At 43.0% G+C, this 17,535-nt stretch overlaps 1 protein-coding gene across 1 annotated transcript in view; it reads left to right on the top strand.

Moving 5' to 3' along the window:
• The first annotated feature begins 309 nt into the window (after positions 1-309).
• CTNNBL1 (catenin beta like 1) overlaps positions 310-17,535 on the top strand; it is a 206,210-nt gene continuing 188,984 nt past the window's right edge. Inside the window, exon 1 of the mRNA XM_049779460.1 lies at positions 310-353. Coding sequence (XP_049635417.1) covers positions 324-353 — 30 coding nt within the window. The 5' untranslated portion in view covers positions 310-323. The remainder of the gene's footprint in view (positions 354-17,535) is intronic.

Here is a 17,535-nt window from a genome sequence, read left to right as displayed (position 1 = left end):
AGTTTCAGCTTTCTGGCCGGCCCTGTCCGACCAGCGAGCTAGAACTCTCTCACGGCACCGCCTTCCTCCAAGTCTCCTCCCCTTCCCCGCCCCCTGTACGAGCACCGGGAGGAAGGCATTGTCGTAAAAGCCGCGCGCTTTACGGAAACATTGCTTTTTACAGCAGTGTGGCAAGTTATCCCGCGGGCGCACTTACACCTCATTGGCTCCGAGACCTCGCTCGTGGTGCTTTACGGCAGTGTGGCTGGAGCGGCTGCTTGAAAGGCCCTTGGTAGAAGCGGGTGGAGGGAACTCGAGTTGCCGGGGGTGGCCAGGCCTGGAACATGGACGTGGGTGAACTTCTGAGCTACCAGGTAGGAGGATCTGGGGGTAGCTGGGGGCCGTCCCTTCCCGAGGGGAGGTCTTGCAGGACCAGAGCCCCTTCACCTCACCTTTTCCCTTGTCCTGCACTGCCAGGCCCGTGCTTCCTGACTTCCCATGCCACTGGGTTCGGGTCCCACATTTCATTTCTCTGCCCCTGGACTTTCCTGGGCTTTCTTCATTCATTCCTTCTCGCGGCCTCCCCGTCTTTCCATTCTCGTCCAAGGGTTGCAAATTGATTGCTCCCAGCTCCGAGAAAGGCCCTTGCACCAGCCACCTACCTCCTTTTTGCCATCCTTCCTGGGTCATGAGTCTATGATGCTGGTGGGGGGCATCAGTCTTTCTCGCCTCTCTGAGCCAGCTTTTCCAGTGCTGCTCTCTGGGTTTTGTATGGAATGTGCATGAAACTCCAGTGAGAGCTGAATAAGAGCTCAGGATTCGAGTTTAGGTTGGAGCCCAGATTTTGCTTTCTTGAGTGTCTCCTTGCCCTAGCAGGGGTCCTCAAACTTTTTAAACAGGGGGCCAGTTCACTGTCCCTCAGACCATTGGAGGGTCTGACTGTAGTAAAAACAAAACTTATGAACGAATTCTTATGCACACTGCATATATCTTATTTTGCAATGAAGAAACAAAACAGATACAAATACATTATGTAGCCCGCAGGCCATAGTTTGAGGACCACTGCTAGAGCTACGCTGCCCCAGGAGAATACTCCCAACAACAAAAGCTGTGGGTAACTGGCCCCTGGACACTGAATTGAGAGATGCTGTTAGAAACTGCTTCTCCAAGCGCACAGGTACTGGATTTTGAAGACTCGGTTTGAAGAAAGCAAAGTTTTCATATTGAGCCTATCAGTCGTATGGTTTAAAGTATTGTATTATTGATAATGTGTGAAATAAAACTGTAAAACATTGTTTTAAAAAATTTAAACAGTTCATAGACTAGACCATACCCAGAGATGTGGGGGCTCCAGCCTGAGTGCTCCAGGGCCTCTCTCTGTGGTGCTCAGGGTACTGTGCAGCATCGATAATGGAACCCACAGCTCCCATGTGCAGTGCTGTCTAGCCCAGGAGGATCTCCCCTGTCCTCTGTTAACTTTATTTTTAATTCTGAGTTTTGTCGTGGTTTAGATAACATGATTACAATAGTGTTAGTGTTTATGGTTTTGCTGTACAAAGTTACTGACCTTCACCACCACCAAAGCACCAAAGACCTGTCACCACTGTTCTATTGGTTCGACTCTTCCTTTCCTCTCTTTCTCCCCATGTTTGGGCATCTCACTGTTGTAATCCAAGGCCAAGGGTTTCCCGTTGTTTGATATCGTCTTTTTTGTTTGTTTGTTTGTTTGTTTTTTTGGGTCACACCCGGTGGCGCTCATGGGTTACTCTGGCTCTGCACTCAGAAATCATTCCTGGCAGGCTCAGGGGACAATATGGGATGCTGGGAATTGAACCTGGGTCTGTCTCAGGTCTGCCACATGCAAGGCACATCCCCTACTGCTCTGCTATCTCTTTGGCCCACGTCGTCTACTTTCTTACTCTGTTTTTCTATATACTCTCTCTGTTGACTTTTCTTTTTGGGGGGAGGGTATACCCAAGCAGCGCTCAGGCCTTATTTCTGACTTTGTGCTCAGGGATCACTTCTGGTGGGGCTCAAGGGACTATATGGGATGCTAGAGATTGAACCAGGATCTGCAGTATGTAAGGCAAACACCCTATCCACTGTACTATTGCTCTAGCCACATTCTGTTGATTTTTATTTAAAACTTTTTGTTTTGGTTTTGGGGCCATACCTGGTGATACTCAGGGGTTACCACTCATTCTGATCAGGGATTATTCCTCATGGACATGGGGAACATATGGGATGCCCAGGATCAAACCTGGGTTGTCTGCCTGCAAGGCATGCACCCTATCCACTGAACTACTGCTCCAGTCCCTTCTGTTGACTTTTAAAGGTAGTTATAAGCCATCTGTCTGTATGTCTGTTTATTTATTGGACTATACCTAATGGTGCTCAAGTGTTACTCCAGGTTTTGCACTCAGGAATTACTCTTGGTTGGACCATATTAGATGCCAGGAATTGAATCCAGTGCTGGGAATAGAATCCGACTTGGCCAGGTATAAGCCAAATGCCTACCTGCTGCACTTTCCAGCTTTACCACTTAATATGGTAAAAACCATTTAATGTGGCTAAAATTACATTGTAGTTGACTCTATACTTCTGGTGAACAGCTGTGGTAGAAATGAAGTAGTACTTCAGAGCCCAGAGTCTACTGGCCCTTGTTGCTTGGAATCTCTGTTTCAAAGCCCAGCAGCAGTGTTCAGAGTTTATTCCTAACTCTGAACTCAGGGATCACTGTTGGCTATGTTCAGAGAACCATAAGGGGTACCTGGGATTGAACCCATTCCAGCTGCATGTAAGGCCCATGCCCCATCTGTTGTACTATCACTCCAGCCCCCAGACTTCTTTTTTTAAGTCATTCATTGAATGTAAATGAAATAAGAAAGTTGTTGAATGAGTTACAGTATGCTTTGAGAGTTGTAGAATGGCTAGCCCATTAACTCACAGACTCTTGAAGGTAGAAGAGATTCACTCATTTGCTCAATAAATACTTGATTAAGGGCCGGAGAGATAGCATAGGCCGGGGTGGTGAACAAGTTCGACACAAAGAGCCAAATTTTAAACTGTGAGAGTCAGAGAGCTACACCACGCAGTGACCTGCCAAAACAGACAAACACACAAAAACATCTAATTTTAACAATAATCTATTAAACACATATTGCATTTTGCCATTTTGAGTGAGGGTCAAAATCCTGCAGTGATGGTGAGGGTGTGCTGCGTCCTCCACACTAAGAACTAACGTCATGATATGACCCAACATGTGACACATGGGTCCCCTGCTCGCTGGCCCTTCGTGCAGTTGTTTCCGAGGGCTGGGAGATGGGATGACGCAGCCTGGGGGTGGGACTACGCACTGGGAGCAGCAGAACAAAATCCAAACTTGGCAAAGAGCCACAGTATACAAAATAATGATAAGAGGCAAAGAGCCGCATTCATTTTGGCTGGGAGCTGCATGCGGCTCGAGAGCCGCGTGTTTGCCACCCCTGGCATAGCATAGGCCTTTCATGCAGAAGGACGGTGGTTCGGATCCTGGCATCCCATATGGTCCCCTGAGCCTGCTAGGAGCAATTTCTGAGGATAGAGCCAGGAGTAATCCCTGAGCCCTGCTGGGTGTGACCCAAAAACCAATAATAAATAAATAAATAAATACTTGCTTGAACACCAGCTGTACAAGGTCTCACATCCACTGAGTATATAATGCTGGACAAAACAGACAAGGTTCTCACTGTGTAGACTTTACCATTGAGTGGGAAAGTAACAAGGAGCAAACAGCAAAAAATTCAGACTGTGATAAGTGCTTTAAAGTGTTCAGGATTTACTATAGAACCATCTGTTTAGTATGGTATTGGCCACTTGTGTCTACTGAAGTCTTAAAATGTGCATAGTTTGAATTGAGATCTATTTATATAAAAAAACTCATTGCACTTTCTGTTTTTTCACTTTGGGGCCATACGTGGTAGTGCTTGTGCTGTTTCTGACTGAGCTCTGAAGGGATTCAGGTAGTGCTCAGGGACCTATAAATGGTGCTAGGCTGACTGCATGCAAGGCAAGTGCCTTAATATCTATGCTATCCCTCTGACTCCAGAGTTTCAAGTATTAAAATAAAGTAAAAATTATAAAAAGAATGTAATATAAGATCAACAATAATTTTTATATTGGTTACATTTTGAAAATGTTGACACTGAGGATGAAAGAAAATGCTGTCAAAATCTGTCACTTTCTTTCATTTATTATTGGTTTTTGGGCCATACCTGTGGCTTACTCCTGGCTCTGTGCTAGGTGATCACTGCTGGGGGCGCTAGGAGGACCATATATCTTACTGCTGGCATCAAACTAGGGTTGGCTGCATGCAAAGTATCTGACTTACCTGCTACCCTCTATTTCATCACCTCATTTTATTTTATATGGGGCTAGGGACATGAGGGGACTGACCTTTTGAATAATGTCTACCTAAAATTGGAGAAACTTTGGCTTTCTTTGGTCAGATCCAGTGGTGGTCAGGGCTTACTTCTGACTCTTTAGGGATCACTCCTGGAAGGGGCTTACAGCCATATTGGTGCATGAGATTGAACCTGGGTCACCAGAGTATAAGGCGAGCATGTTACCTGCCTGCTTTATTATTGCTTTGGCTTCTTGAGCTGGAGAAACTTTTTTTTAAAACTAAAAATCATGCATTTTATTAACTTCATTTTGTTTTGTTTTGGGTCACACCCGGTGATGCTCAGAGGTTCCTCCTGGCCTAGCACTCAGAAATCTCTCCTGGCTTGGGGGACCATATGGGACGCTGGGGATCCAGGTCTGTCCTGGGTCAGCCGCATGTCATGTAAGGCAAACACCCTACTGCTGCACTATTGCTCTGCTCTGCATTTTGTTAACTTTTATTTAATGTTTTAATTGAATCACCCTGAGATAGTTACAGAGTTATTCATGAGTGAGTTCCAGTTATAAAGTATTCCAATACTCATCCCATCACCAGTGCACATTTCCTGCTACCTGTGTTCCCAGTTTACTTCCTTCTGTTTACCTTCATTCCCTCTTCTATCTACCACTTGCCTCTTTTCGCTTTCTTTTTACTCTTTCTTTTCCTTTTAGACACTGTGGTTCGCAATATCATTACTAAAGAGGTATTATTCATAACACTTTACTTCTTTTCAGCACCCTGTTCTTGGCCAGAGCAATCATTCCCAACTATCATTGTCATAGTGGTCTCTTTACTGCCCTAACTGCACTCTTCTGTTCTTTGTAGCAAGCTTCTACCATGGACCAATCCTCCTGGCCCCTCATCTCTATTGCCTTTGGGTATTATTACTATACTATCTTTATATATATCCCATAAATGAGTGCCATCATTTTTTTTTTTTTTTGAGTGCCATCATTTTATGTCTTTTCTCTCCCTCTGACTCATTTCAGTCAGCATTATACCAAGCTGGAGAAACTCTTAATTTTTGTGCTCCAATGCCTGTGGTTGTGCCAGATGCTGGAAGTGTTTTCAGTTAAGTTCTTTGACTTCTCTGCAAACCCTTTGAAGTAGGTGCCATGCCTAATTTATGGAAATGGAACTCAGAGAGAGCAGTTTAAAGAGCAGGACCAGTACTGAAACGAACTGAACATCTTTTTCTAGTTTTATGACTTTTAGCAGCAGGTGGGGTGACCCCTTAGCAATACTCAACTGGGCCATATAAGCTTGATGTTTCAGGACTTGGGCAACATGGTGTTGCTTGGTGAGAGCACCAGGGCTGCTGAGCAGTGGTTAGGAGGAAACACATGGATCCTGGGGGTCAAAGCCAGTCCTCATACTCTATCCCTGAACTAACTACATTTCTCCAGTTCCATCAGTGTTTTTTCCCCCCTTCTTGTATCAAGGATTTAATCAGTCTCCTATATGTAAGACATGGCACTTTATCATTGAGCCACATTCAATCTTAATATAGTAAAACATGTGCTTTATCACTGAGCCATGTCCCCATACCCTGCAGATTATTTTTCAACTCAGAAATGGAGTAGGCTTTTTTTTTAATTTTTATTTTTGAGCCACACCTTGGGTTATTCCTGGCTCTGCACTCAGAAGTTATTCCTGGTAGGCTCAGGGGGACCATATGGGATGGGGGGGATCGAACCTGGGTTGGCCGCGTGCAAAGCAAATGCTCTACCCACTGTGCTATTACTTTGGCCCAGAAATGGACGTATTGGACACATAAGAAGGAGGCACAAAATTTTAACTGCTGCTGCAAAGTAGACTCAGTATGACCGTTTTGCAGGGACACACAGGACAAGTTTGTCTGATTTGAACATCCACATGCCTGTAGTTTGGCTCATGCTTATAGTAAGTCTCTCGTGGGACCTTTGACAGTGAATATCTAACACCATGCCAGGCAGTGTTGAAGTTGCTGGTTTGTGGACCCCACTTTGAGTCTCCATGGCTTCTGTGCTCCTTTAATCAATTTTCCCTGGCGAAGATGTTCTCCTTCCTTCTCATGGCCTTTCATTTGCTGTTTTTCTTTATATATATATATATTTTTCTCTGACATCCAAGATATTGAGAGCAAAGCACATAATCTTTGTGGGCCTCAGTTTCCTCCCATGCCTAATGAGGGGATTAAATAAGTCTTCTCTGAGACCCTACTAGCTTTAAAATTCTATGCTATTAATTATTTAGGCGAAGAGCTTCTGAGAGCTCAGGGATCAAAAAGCTTGGTGTTGTAGATTGAATCGGGGCCGAAGATCTAGGAGATTTGAGTTTTAATCCTCCTTTTATCATTACTTATGTGGGTGACTCAGGACAAGTCACTTTCCTTCTCTGAGCATCATCTTTTATCATGTAACACGAAGTGACAGGGATGTATACCTTCAGGTTCTTCCATTCAGAGACTTCAGTAAAGTAAGTAATGAATAGATAATGTCGCCAAGTTCCTTTTAGAAGTATTGAGCATTTATTTTTCTCGGTGCTTAACTACATTTTGTGTTGTTTTGGCAGGGGCAGGTAGGGGTTGTCATGGAAAGTTGGTGGGAAGATTCCAACTTTCTGCTGAAATAGTTTCTTCTAATAATAGAGTTAAACAGCGAGCACCTCAGTATATGCCTTCTATCCTTGACATATGTTAGCTATTCATTTGAGAAGACAGGAGAATTATACTGTGGACAGGAGGTGGTAGAGAAAGGCTTGGAAGAGGAAACCAGTTATGTTCCCAATATGGAAATGTACTTTTTGATGCCTCCGGGCTTCAACATCTCATCACGATATGTGCCCAGCAGTTCCTTGGCTGAGAAGTTTCTGCTGCATAAGTGTGCATATGAACTCCAGGGCATTCTCATTAATACTAATTCCACAGATGTCTGAGGAAAGTTCTTACCTCTCAAGTTTTTGCAATAAAGAATTCACATTTAGTGCAGCCTGGCTCAGAGGGAATGGGTTGCTTCCTGACACGAGATGTATTCTCTTTGAGGCAGATTGAGGTCAGGGACCCGTGGTTTGGGCAATCTTGCAGACACCCACTCCTTGTCGCCAATCAGTAATATCATAGCCTTTTCTAGCTTGAGAGTGCTTAATAATCTTGTCTCTGTCCCTTTCATTCTTTAGAAATGAAAAAAAAAATTAGAGGAGGAGGAAAACTAATCCTGTATTTTTATATCTCTACAGTCTGTATGTATCTTGCATAGCTAGAGTCATATATTAAGTAATGTTCTGCATTTTTATTTTTGGCTTTTGCCTTTTGGGCCACACTTGGCAGTGCTCGGGGTTTACTTCTGACTCTGCACTCAAAAATTACTGTTGGTACTGCTCAGGGTACTATCTGGGGTGCCGAGGATTAAACTCAGGTCAGCTACATGCAAGACAAGCACTCTAACCGCTGTACTTTGGCTCTGGCCCTCTCAAGTTACATTCTATTTTATTATAACATTGCCAAATATACTTTCAGGTTCTTTTAATGTATGCATACTTTTTATTTTTGGATAAAGTGACAGATTGTCCTTAAATTGCTCCTGAATAATTGTTTAGTGGATCCAGAGAAGTAATACAGGGGTGTTAAGGCATCCAGCAAACCATAGTTTTATCCCCTGCACTACATGGGTTTTCTGAGCCCTGCTAGTTAGGAGTGATCCCCAAGCTCAGAGTCCAGAGTAAGCCCTGAGCACTCCTGGATATGGTCCAGAAATAAATAAACCTAAGCCTCAGTCCCTCAGTCCACCTGAACCCAATTCAAAGGATTTGTCCATAATTAAAAATATTTTTCCAGTGGCTAGTGAGATGGTGCAGCAGGTAGGGCATCTGCCTTGCATGTGGCCTACGTGGGTTTGATCTCTGGCATCCCATTTGTTTTCCTGAGTACTGCCAGGACTGATTCCTCAGTGCAGAACCAGGAGTAACCCCTGAGCCAATGTTAGGTGTGGCCCAACCCAGTTTCCCTTCTCCCTTACTGTTTTTCCTCAGCCCTCTCTTCCTTTCCTGTGGTGGATGCTGGGAGCTGCATGTTCAGGTGCAAGCACATATGCCCACAGGGTTACACTCTTTATTTCTGGCACATGGAATGAGTAGTTCTTGTGGTTTTGCTGGACGTTGTTATGGTTCTTATACATGTGCTTGATAGAGGACACACTTCCTGACTGGCCCTTGTCAGGGATTGCATGCCTTCATTGTGCTTACACACACTAGGCTGTGGTGGGGTCTGACATTGCTTGCAGTGCCTGGGACTGCAGACAGTACATAAGTATTCATGTGGAATGAATTAAGATTATTTTCTGTGCTACCAGCTTTTATATGTTCTGATGTTACTGTAATAATGATGTATTAGTGGTCATAATTAAAAATTTCCCTGTGTGGAAAAGTGGAGAGGTCACATTGTAAAAAAAATATTTAGGAGCTGGAGTGATAGCACAGTGGTAGGGCGTTTGCTTTGCACACACAACTGACCCGGGACAGATCCAGGTTTGATTCCCAGTATCTTATTTGGTCCCCTGAGCCTGCCAGGAGTGATTTCTGAGTGCAGATCCAGGAGTGACCCCTTAGCACTGCTAGGTATGGCCCCCACCCCTCAAAAAAAGTTAAAAAAATTAGAACTGTATCTCACACTCTTCACAGAAGTAAACACAAAATGGGTTAAAGATCTCAAGTCTTGACCAGAATCTTCAAAATACATTAAAGAAAATTTGGGTAGAACTCGCCAGGAAATTTACCATAGAGCAGTGGTCGGCTACCTGCAGCTCACAAGCTTTTGTTTTTATTTTTGTTTTTGGTTTTTGGGCCACACCCTGTGACGCTCAGGGGTTACTCCTGGCTATGCGCTCAGAAGTTGCTCCTGGCTTCTTGGGGGGACCATATGGGACGCCGGGGGATCGAACCGCGGTCCGTCCTAGGCTAGCGCAGGCAAGGCAGGCACCTTACCTCCAGCGCCACCGCTCGGCCCCAGCTCACAAGCTTTTAACGTGGCTCTTCTGTGTGCCGGGTGGCCACTCCAGGAGTCAGGACTCTACTCCTAGTCTCTGTCAGTGCGCGCCCTGCGTGGCTCTCAGAATAAATTTCAATCGTGGTTTTGGTGAGATTTGGCTCAGTTGAAAAAAAAATTGCCGACCACTGCCATAGAAGAATCTTCAATAAGATGATCACAGTGGCAAAGGCAACAAAGACAAAAACTACATTAGATAAAGGATTGTATCCAAGATTTTTAAAGCTCTTAGAAAACTCAATAACCAAGAAATCCAATAACCCCATCCATAAAAGGGGTGAGAAGATAAACAGACTTCCCCAAATAAGACATATGGATGGCCAATAGACATATGAAAAAATGCTTATGACTCATGACTAAGGAAATGTAAATCAAAATAATATTGAGATATCACCCCAGGCCTGTGATAATGGCATACATTACAAAGTCTGGAAATAGTCAATATTGGCAGGGTTGAGAAAGGAACCCTAATCCACTGTTGGTGTAAATGTTGTCTGGTTCATTCTATATGGAAAACAACATACAAATAGATCCAAACAAAAATTAGGACTAGAAGTACCATAATCCAGCGATACCACTTCTTGGTATTTATCCTCCAAACACAAAACTTAATTTAAAAGAATATATGCACACCTGCTCATTGTTGCACTTAAAGTAGTCAAGATATGGAATCAACCCAAATAACCAGCTACAGATGAATGGATCAAGAAGCTGTGGCCTGGGGCGGAGAGATAGCATGGAGGTAAGGTGTTTGCCTTGCATGCAGACAGATGGTGGTTCGAATCCCAGCATCCCATGTGTCCCCTGTGCCTGCCAGGGGTGATTTCTGAGCATAGAGCCAGGAGTAACCCCTGCTGGGTGTGACCCAAAAACAAAAAACAAACAAAAAAGAAGTTGTGGTCTATAAACACAATGGAATACTGTGCAGCTCTAAGAAGGAACACAATCATGCAATTTACAACAGGGATGGAACTAGAGCAGTTGTTTTCAAATAGGCTCCTTAAAGGGGAGCATGTTTGATTTCGGCAAACACTGTCATAATAAGCTAAGCCCCATGTTTATGTTTCTGTATGTCTCTGGAGCTGAGAGTTGCTGTGTCCTGCTTCAAACCCTGCTTCAAAAAGCATTAATCCAGACATCACCTCTGATTGAAAAATCAGCTCAAATTATTTTATATATTTTTGTTTTGCAGGTTAAAGTCTTTTTTAAATAAAGATAATATTTACAGTCATGCAGGGGGTGCAAAAAATGTTTTCTTCTTCCTAGGGGGGCATGACAGAAAATAATTGAGAAGCACTGAATTAGAGGAAGTTGTGCTGGGTGAAATTAGCGAGCAGGAAAGGGACAGACTTAGAATGATCTCTCTCACGTGTGGGACTTTTTTTTTTTTTTTTTTTTTGATTTTTGGGAAACACCCAGCAGCACTCAGGGGTTACTCCTGGCTCTATGCTCAGAAATCACTCCTGGCAGGCTCAGGGGACCATATGGGATGCCGGGATTCAAACCACCATCCTTCTGCATGCAAGGCAAATACCTTACCTCCATGTTATCTCTCCAGCCCCTATGTGTGGGACTTAAAGAAATTCAGTAAGGTATCAGCAAAGGTTCAAGGCAACATAATGGCAACTAAATACAAAATTGAGTGTGAGTGTGTGGGCTTGGGAGTTGAGGGGTCATGTGATCCTAATGGGAGTGAGGGGCAATGGATCCTTAGGCGAGGAAGGGGATTCACTGGTGATGGGTGTGGTGTGGGATTTATGTATATGAGAAATCACTATTAATAACATTGTAAATCACAGAATCTTAATTTAATTATTAAGTTGAAAATGAAAGTAAAATACGCTCTAAAATTGTTAGGTATATAAAATGATAGTTTAAATTTACTTTAACGTTCATTCCCTTTTATAATAATACTAATACTATCAACTCTCTCTTTTTTGGGGATGCACACACGGCAGCTCTCAGAGGTTACTCCTGGCTCTGTGCTCAGAAATCACTCCTGCAGGCTTGGAGGACCATATGGGATGCTGGGAATTGAACCGTGGTCGAACCACGTGCAAGTTAAATGCCCTACTCACTGTGCTATCATTACGCCCTCAACTCTTTCTCTTCAGGAAGTAGTTGTAATTAGGAAATGAATTACTCTGTTCTACTTTTGTTGGTGTGTATAAAAAACTTTATTAGATACTTGTGCAAAAATCTATCATTCATTCTGTTTTATTTTTTGAGCCACTCCTGGTGGTGTCTGGGGGTTACTCCTGGCAGGGCTCAGCGACTATTTGGAGTGCTGGTAGTCAAACCAGGGTCTATCTTGTATAGGCACCCTTGTACTTTTTCTCTGGCCTTTGGAAAATTTTATTCTACTAACTTGTTAGCCTGCTAGCTTTTAGGAAAGTATGACTCAAATCTGAATTTTTTTTTTTTTTTTTTTTGCTTTTTGGGCCACACCCCTGTGATGCTCTGGGTAATCCTGGCTGTGCTCTCAGAAATTGCTCCTGGCGTAAATGGGCTGCCGGCAGATCAAACCAAGGTTTGTCTTAGATGACCACATGCAAGGCAAACACCCTACCGCTGTGCTATCGCTCCGGTCCCTCAAATCTGATTCTTTTTAGAGTTTTTGTAGTGGTGGTACCTCAGGTAGTGGTGGGGATTGTCCTGGGGATCAAATTGGGAGCTCAAAAGCAAGGCGTATGTTCTGAACCACTTGCCAGTTTTCTGTCTTTTACTTTTATCATACTGTGCTACTCTTGTTACAAAATATATATTAGTTGAAACAAAGTTTTGAACTGTTTTAAGCTTACAGAAAATTTGCAGAAACAGTAGAGGTTCTCTATATTATGCACTGAGCTTTCCCTAAAGTAAACATATAACCATAATGCACTGATATTGGGAATGGAAACCAGGGAATTGACATTCTCATACTTGTAACTAAATTGTGGATCTACTCCAGATATGACCTTCTTTCCACAGTTGTTTGTGTTCTGTTTCAAGATTCCACAGTGCTTGTAATTGTCATGTTTCCATACTTTTGTGATCTTGATTTTTTTTTTTTTTTTGGTTTTGGGTCACAACTAGCAGCGCTCAGGGGTTTTTCCTGGCTCTATGCTCAGAAATCAGCCCTGGCAGGCACAAGGGACCATATGGGATGCCGGGATTCGAACCACCGTCCTTCTGCGTGAAAGGCAAATGCCTTACCCCTATGTTATCTCTCTGGCCCCATGATCTTGATGTTTTTAAAGAGAACTTTTCACCTTTTTTCGTTGAGTGTCTAAAGCTTGCATTCTAATGGTTTCCAGTGCCCTCTGTAACAAAGATTTGATTGAGCCTCATGATTATTATTTTTAATTAAAAAAAATTTTTTTTTTGTTTTTTGGCCCCCACCCGGTGGTGCTCAGGTTACTCCTGACTGCACATAGAAATCACTCAACCATATGGGATGCTGGGGATCAAACCTGAGTTTGCCATGTGCAAGGCAAAATGCCCTACCTGCTGTGATATTGCTCTGGCCCAGAGCCTCATTATTCTGGACTCATCCCAGAATTTGATTCTGTGATCAAACTAACTTATAACCCAGGGGTCTCAAACTCAATTTACCTGGGAGCTGCAGCAGGCAAAGTTGGGGTGATCCTTGAGTGCAAAGTCAGTAGTAAGCTTTGAACATAGGGGTGTGTGACCCAAACAACTAAAACAAAACAAAACAAAAACAAAAAAAGATTCCTCTAGGGCAGGGCCACAAAATGTTGTACGGAGGGCCGCAAATGGCCGGCGGGTCTCGAGTTTGAGACCCCTGTAAGAAGAAGTTTTTCATTCTTCCATCTTTCAGCACCTTTGTGTGGATCACTCTTAGCATACTAGTCCTGATTTAGGGCTGTGTCTACACATCAGCTATGTCTGCTGAATGTACTAGTGTCACGTAATTCTCATTACTTCTTCACCTGCTCTCCCATTCCTACCTTTATTTGCTCTCCCTTCTGCTTCCACCTGCCATTTGGGTTAGCCAAGGGTGTCACTATTTCACAGTCTTGAAAGAAGCCTTGGAACCATTAAAAAAAAGAAAAAAGAAAAAAAAAAAGAAAGATGAAAGTGCTCCAAGATGAAAGGCAAGGCTTTTTCTCTTGTGACCATATAAGCTCTGAGCAGAGGGCTCACTCTCCTCTGCCTGGTTTTCAGAAATCATTGCTGTCGTTCCTGCTTGCATGGAGTTTGCTATCTAACGGGGCATCCTGCAGATGAGAAAATGGTCCCAAGTATAGGTGACAATGCTGTGTGAACAGGCCTTGGGCAGAGAGAGAGAGAGGGACTGGAGCTATTCTCTGAAGGAAAGTTGGTAAGGCCTTGTAGACATGGGAACAACTTGCCTGTTGCCTTCCTTTATATGTCAGCTGCCATCACTTTAATTCAGATTCTTTCTGAACTTTGTTTAAGAAGTGGCCTTCTTCTTGGCTTGGTTTTTATGTTTGAGAGTCCCTTTTGGCATATGTGTGTGGGTTTATTTCTTTCCACAGGACTTGAGACTAACTCTCTTTTTGTGTCAGAGCCTACAGTTCTCATCTGCTTCCTTGAAGATAGCTCTTTTTTTTTTTTTTAAAGAGGCCTAATTTGGGGATAAGAACTTGAAGCAGACAGCTGTCGCTCTTTGCTGTCTATCACTAAGTGCCACCGTTTAGGGGGGTTGAATTCTAAAATTGAACCAGTGGAGAAGTTTTTATATATAAAAGTTCGGAAGAGCTTTTAAGTACAAGATGATGGAGAAAATCATTCATAGACAAGAAGTGAAACTCTGATTATTCCACAACGCATCACATTGAGCACCAAACTGTGGAGGTAATTTCTGTGGCTCCATCCAGGGACACCATTCTGTGGGGCCTCAGCTTGCAGTTTCGCACAAGAAATCAGACAGAAAAAAAAAAAAAGAAAAAAAAGAAATCAGACAGAGTCACAGGAGAAAGTGTATTTTGGCCAGTGTATTTGGGTTGATGAGCAGCTTCTTGGATCTTTCTGAGCCAAACTTCTCATCTCTGCTGCTTTCCCTGCCACTTTTATTAGCCCGAGTTTAATATAAATCACGTGAGGGTCAGGGCTGACATAATTAAGGCTACTTGTGCTAATTAACTCAGAAAAGGTGAAAAGAAAAAGTAAAGTGATTTTACAGGTGTATGACAATAACCCTACCTAATATGTGCACTTAGCATCTGGAAATGTTTGGTAGAGTGGATGGACATGAACTCTGGGTAAGAGGTGTGTGTTTGAGGGACCGGAGAGGTAGCATAGCAGGTAGGGTGCTTGCCGTGCACGCAGCCAATCTGAGTTTGATCCCTGGCATTCCATATGTCCCCTGAGCCCACAGCCAGGAGTAGCTCCTGAGCACTGCCGGGCGTGGCTTACTCCCCACCCCCCAAATAAAGAATGTGTGTGTGTTTGAGTCCTGTTGCTGCAGGATAGCTGTGTGATGTGATTCTAGGAAAATTCATCAACCTCTTTAAGACTCAGAACTTCATCTTGGAAATGCTGATTATACTGGCTCTGGAACAGTATACTACACAGCAGGTTGGACATTTGCCTTGCATGTGGTGGATCTGTGTTTGATCATTGGTAGAGTCAGGAGTAAATCCTGAGTACAGCCACATGTGCCCCAAACCTCTGCCCTACAAAAAAGAAAAGAAAGTTCTTATTTTAAGGGCTGGTGAGATAGTACAGTGGGTAGGGCTCTTGCTTTGGATGGAGCCAACCCAAGTTTGATCCTTGACATCTATATGGTCCTCTGAGCATCACCAGGAGTTATTTCTGAATGCAGATCCAAGAGTAACTGTGAGCATCACTTGGTGTGACCCAAAGAAAAGAAAACGTGAAAAACCCAGCAGATTATTCTGGATATATTTATTATTATTATTATTATTATTATTATTATTATTATTATTATTATTATTATTATTATTATTATTATTATTATATTCTCCCTGACTGTCCCATCATCTTTTAAATAATTTCAGTTAACTGACTGCTTTAAAAAAGTATAAACTAAATGATAAGGAGCCAAGTAGTCTACAAATAGTCTAGTGCTTAACACATAGTAAGTGCCCTGTATATTTTCTGGTAGTTTTTATTGTATAATTGCAGTCTGTTTGGTATAGCAAAAGTGTTTTCCCTAAATTCTCCCTGGCTGCCTTCATATCCCCCAGGCCCCTTAGAGATGAAGGTTTAGAAGGCTATAAAAGGAAGTGACAACAGTTTGTCTGCTGCAGATGCCACAGGATGGAACTGTTTTCACCAGACAAAAGGTGCCACTGATTCCATCCCTGTTCCAGGGGTGGATACCAGGGATTGTGGTCCTGACCTGGGCAGGTTACTAAATTAGCTCAGTACCTGCTTTTCTTAGGCTAGAAGTCTCGTTTACAAATCACTCCTTCCATTTTTCTTTTACCTACCAGTTCCTGAAGGATGTGTTTGGTTTTTATCTGAGGTTTGTAAAACTGTAGAGAAATTCGGGCTCAGAGAATGTATAGCTGGAATTCTGAGGCTGCTTTACTTTCTCCAAGGCTCACCATTCTATTTTAGTTCAGCTTTTTCTCTGCTACTAGTAAGAAACCTTCTGTGTATTACGCTCATTATTTGGGGGGTCAGGGAATTCTGTCCTCATGAATTTATATAGGAAATATTTATTAACATTCTCTAACCACCTTCCTGAACAACCTACTAAATTTTACCAAATAGGAATGCGATACTTCTGAGTAGTTGAGGGGAAGCCTGAGTTTCTGCGGGGTAGTGCTGAACTATATTCTTCATAGAGTTCCAAAAAGACTGATCTGAAACTGTGTTGGCATAAATTTGGCACCCAGCCTTCACTCTTGATTGGTAAATGGAAATGAGGTCGTTGGTGAAAGATCCAGATTCATTGAGGTTGCCACCAGCACTCCAATCTAAGTTTAGAGTGTTAGGTGTATGTAAACACATGATCGTCTTTGGCTCTGTAGATTCTCTGTCAGTTCCCTGGCAATGCTCCATCTTGTCTAGATGGAGGAAGGTCTGAGATGAAGCAAAGTGTTCTGAATATGCTACCCCCATTCTAGAGATGGAGGTGATGGATTGTAGACCAATTTTTAACACTGTGTGCACATTCTGTTAATCCTTCAAATAGAGTATTGGTTCATATATATATGGATCTGTATATATAAACATATTATAATTTAAACATCCCCACCCCTCAGATAAGAGCAATTGAGTTTAAAATTTCTTTCAGATTATTTAGTGGACTGAGCATTTGCAGTACATCAGTCCTTTTCTTTACTGTTGTATGAGGTTGGAATGCTATGTTCCCCACTCTAATCTCCCAGTTTGGATAAAAAGAAAAGAATTCATTGGTGTTGGGGCTATAGTACAGTGGTAGAGTACATGTTTCACACATGTAAGGCCTTGTCTCACATGAAAAACAAAAGAAGTATAGCTACAGTTTATCATATTACCTTTTAGTGACTTGCCTAATCTTAATTTCTTCCATAAGAAGTGCTTCTAACATCTCATATAAATGATAAGGAAACCTGAGCATTTTAAGGTTACATAGTTATTACAAAACAAGCTGAAATGTGGATTCTAGGCTGGGGTAAATTGTACATTTTAAATGGTAAATTGTTTCGTTGGGGCAGGTGGAGATGTTGGGGAACATGACAAATATGTTACCATTGACAAATTTGGGGCGGTAGATGAATAAAACCCCAGAAGGCTTCCCATCCTATATTTGGGGAACCCCATCTGTCAGTACGCAAGGGTTACTCCTGGTTTTGTGCTCAGGAATCACTCCTGAAAATACTTAGGGACCAAACCGGATGAAGGGGATTGAATGTGGGTTAGCCACATGCAAGGCAAGTGCCTTACTTGCAATACTGTCACTCTGGCCCCCTCACCCTGTTATATATTTGCCACTCAGGTGGTGCTCAGGGGGCTATGGGTGCCCCTAGTGGTGGTTCTTGGCCAGTCTTCAGATTAGCGATTGGGTGCAAGGGGCTAATGATGTGATGCTGCTCTGGGCTTGCAGCTCCAGAGGTAACAGGATTACTCTGGCAGGGTCCTCCAAACTAGACCGAGTGTTGCTTGGAGGACCATGTGGTGCCAGGGTTTA

Source organism: Suncus etruscus, chromosome 9 (assembly GCF_024139225.1).
Source record: "Suncus etruscus isolate mSunEtr1 chromosome 9, mSunEtr1.pri.cur, whole genome shotgun sequence".
In the NCBI taxonomy this organism is placed as follows: Eukaryota; Metazoa; Chordata; class Mammalia; order Eulipotyphla; family Soricidae; genus Suncus; species Suncus etruscus.
This window is presented reverse-complemented; position numbering and strand designations above follow the sequence as displayed.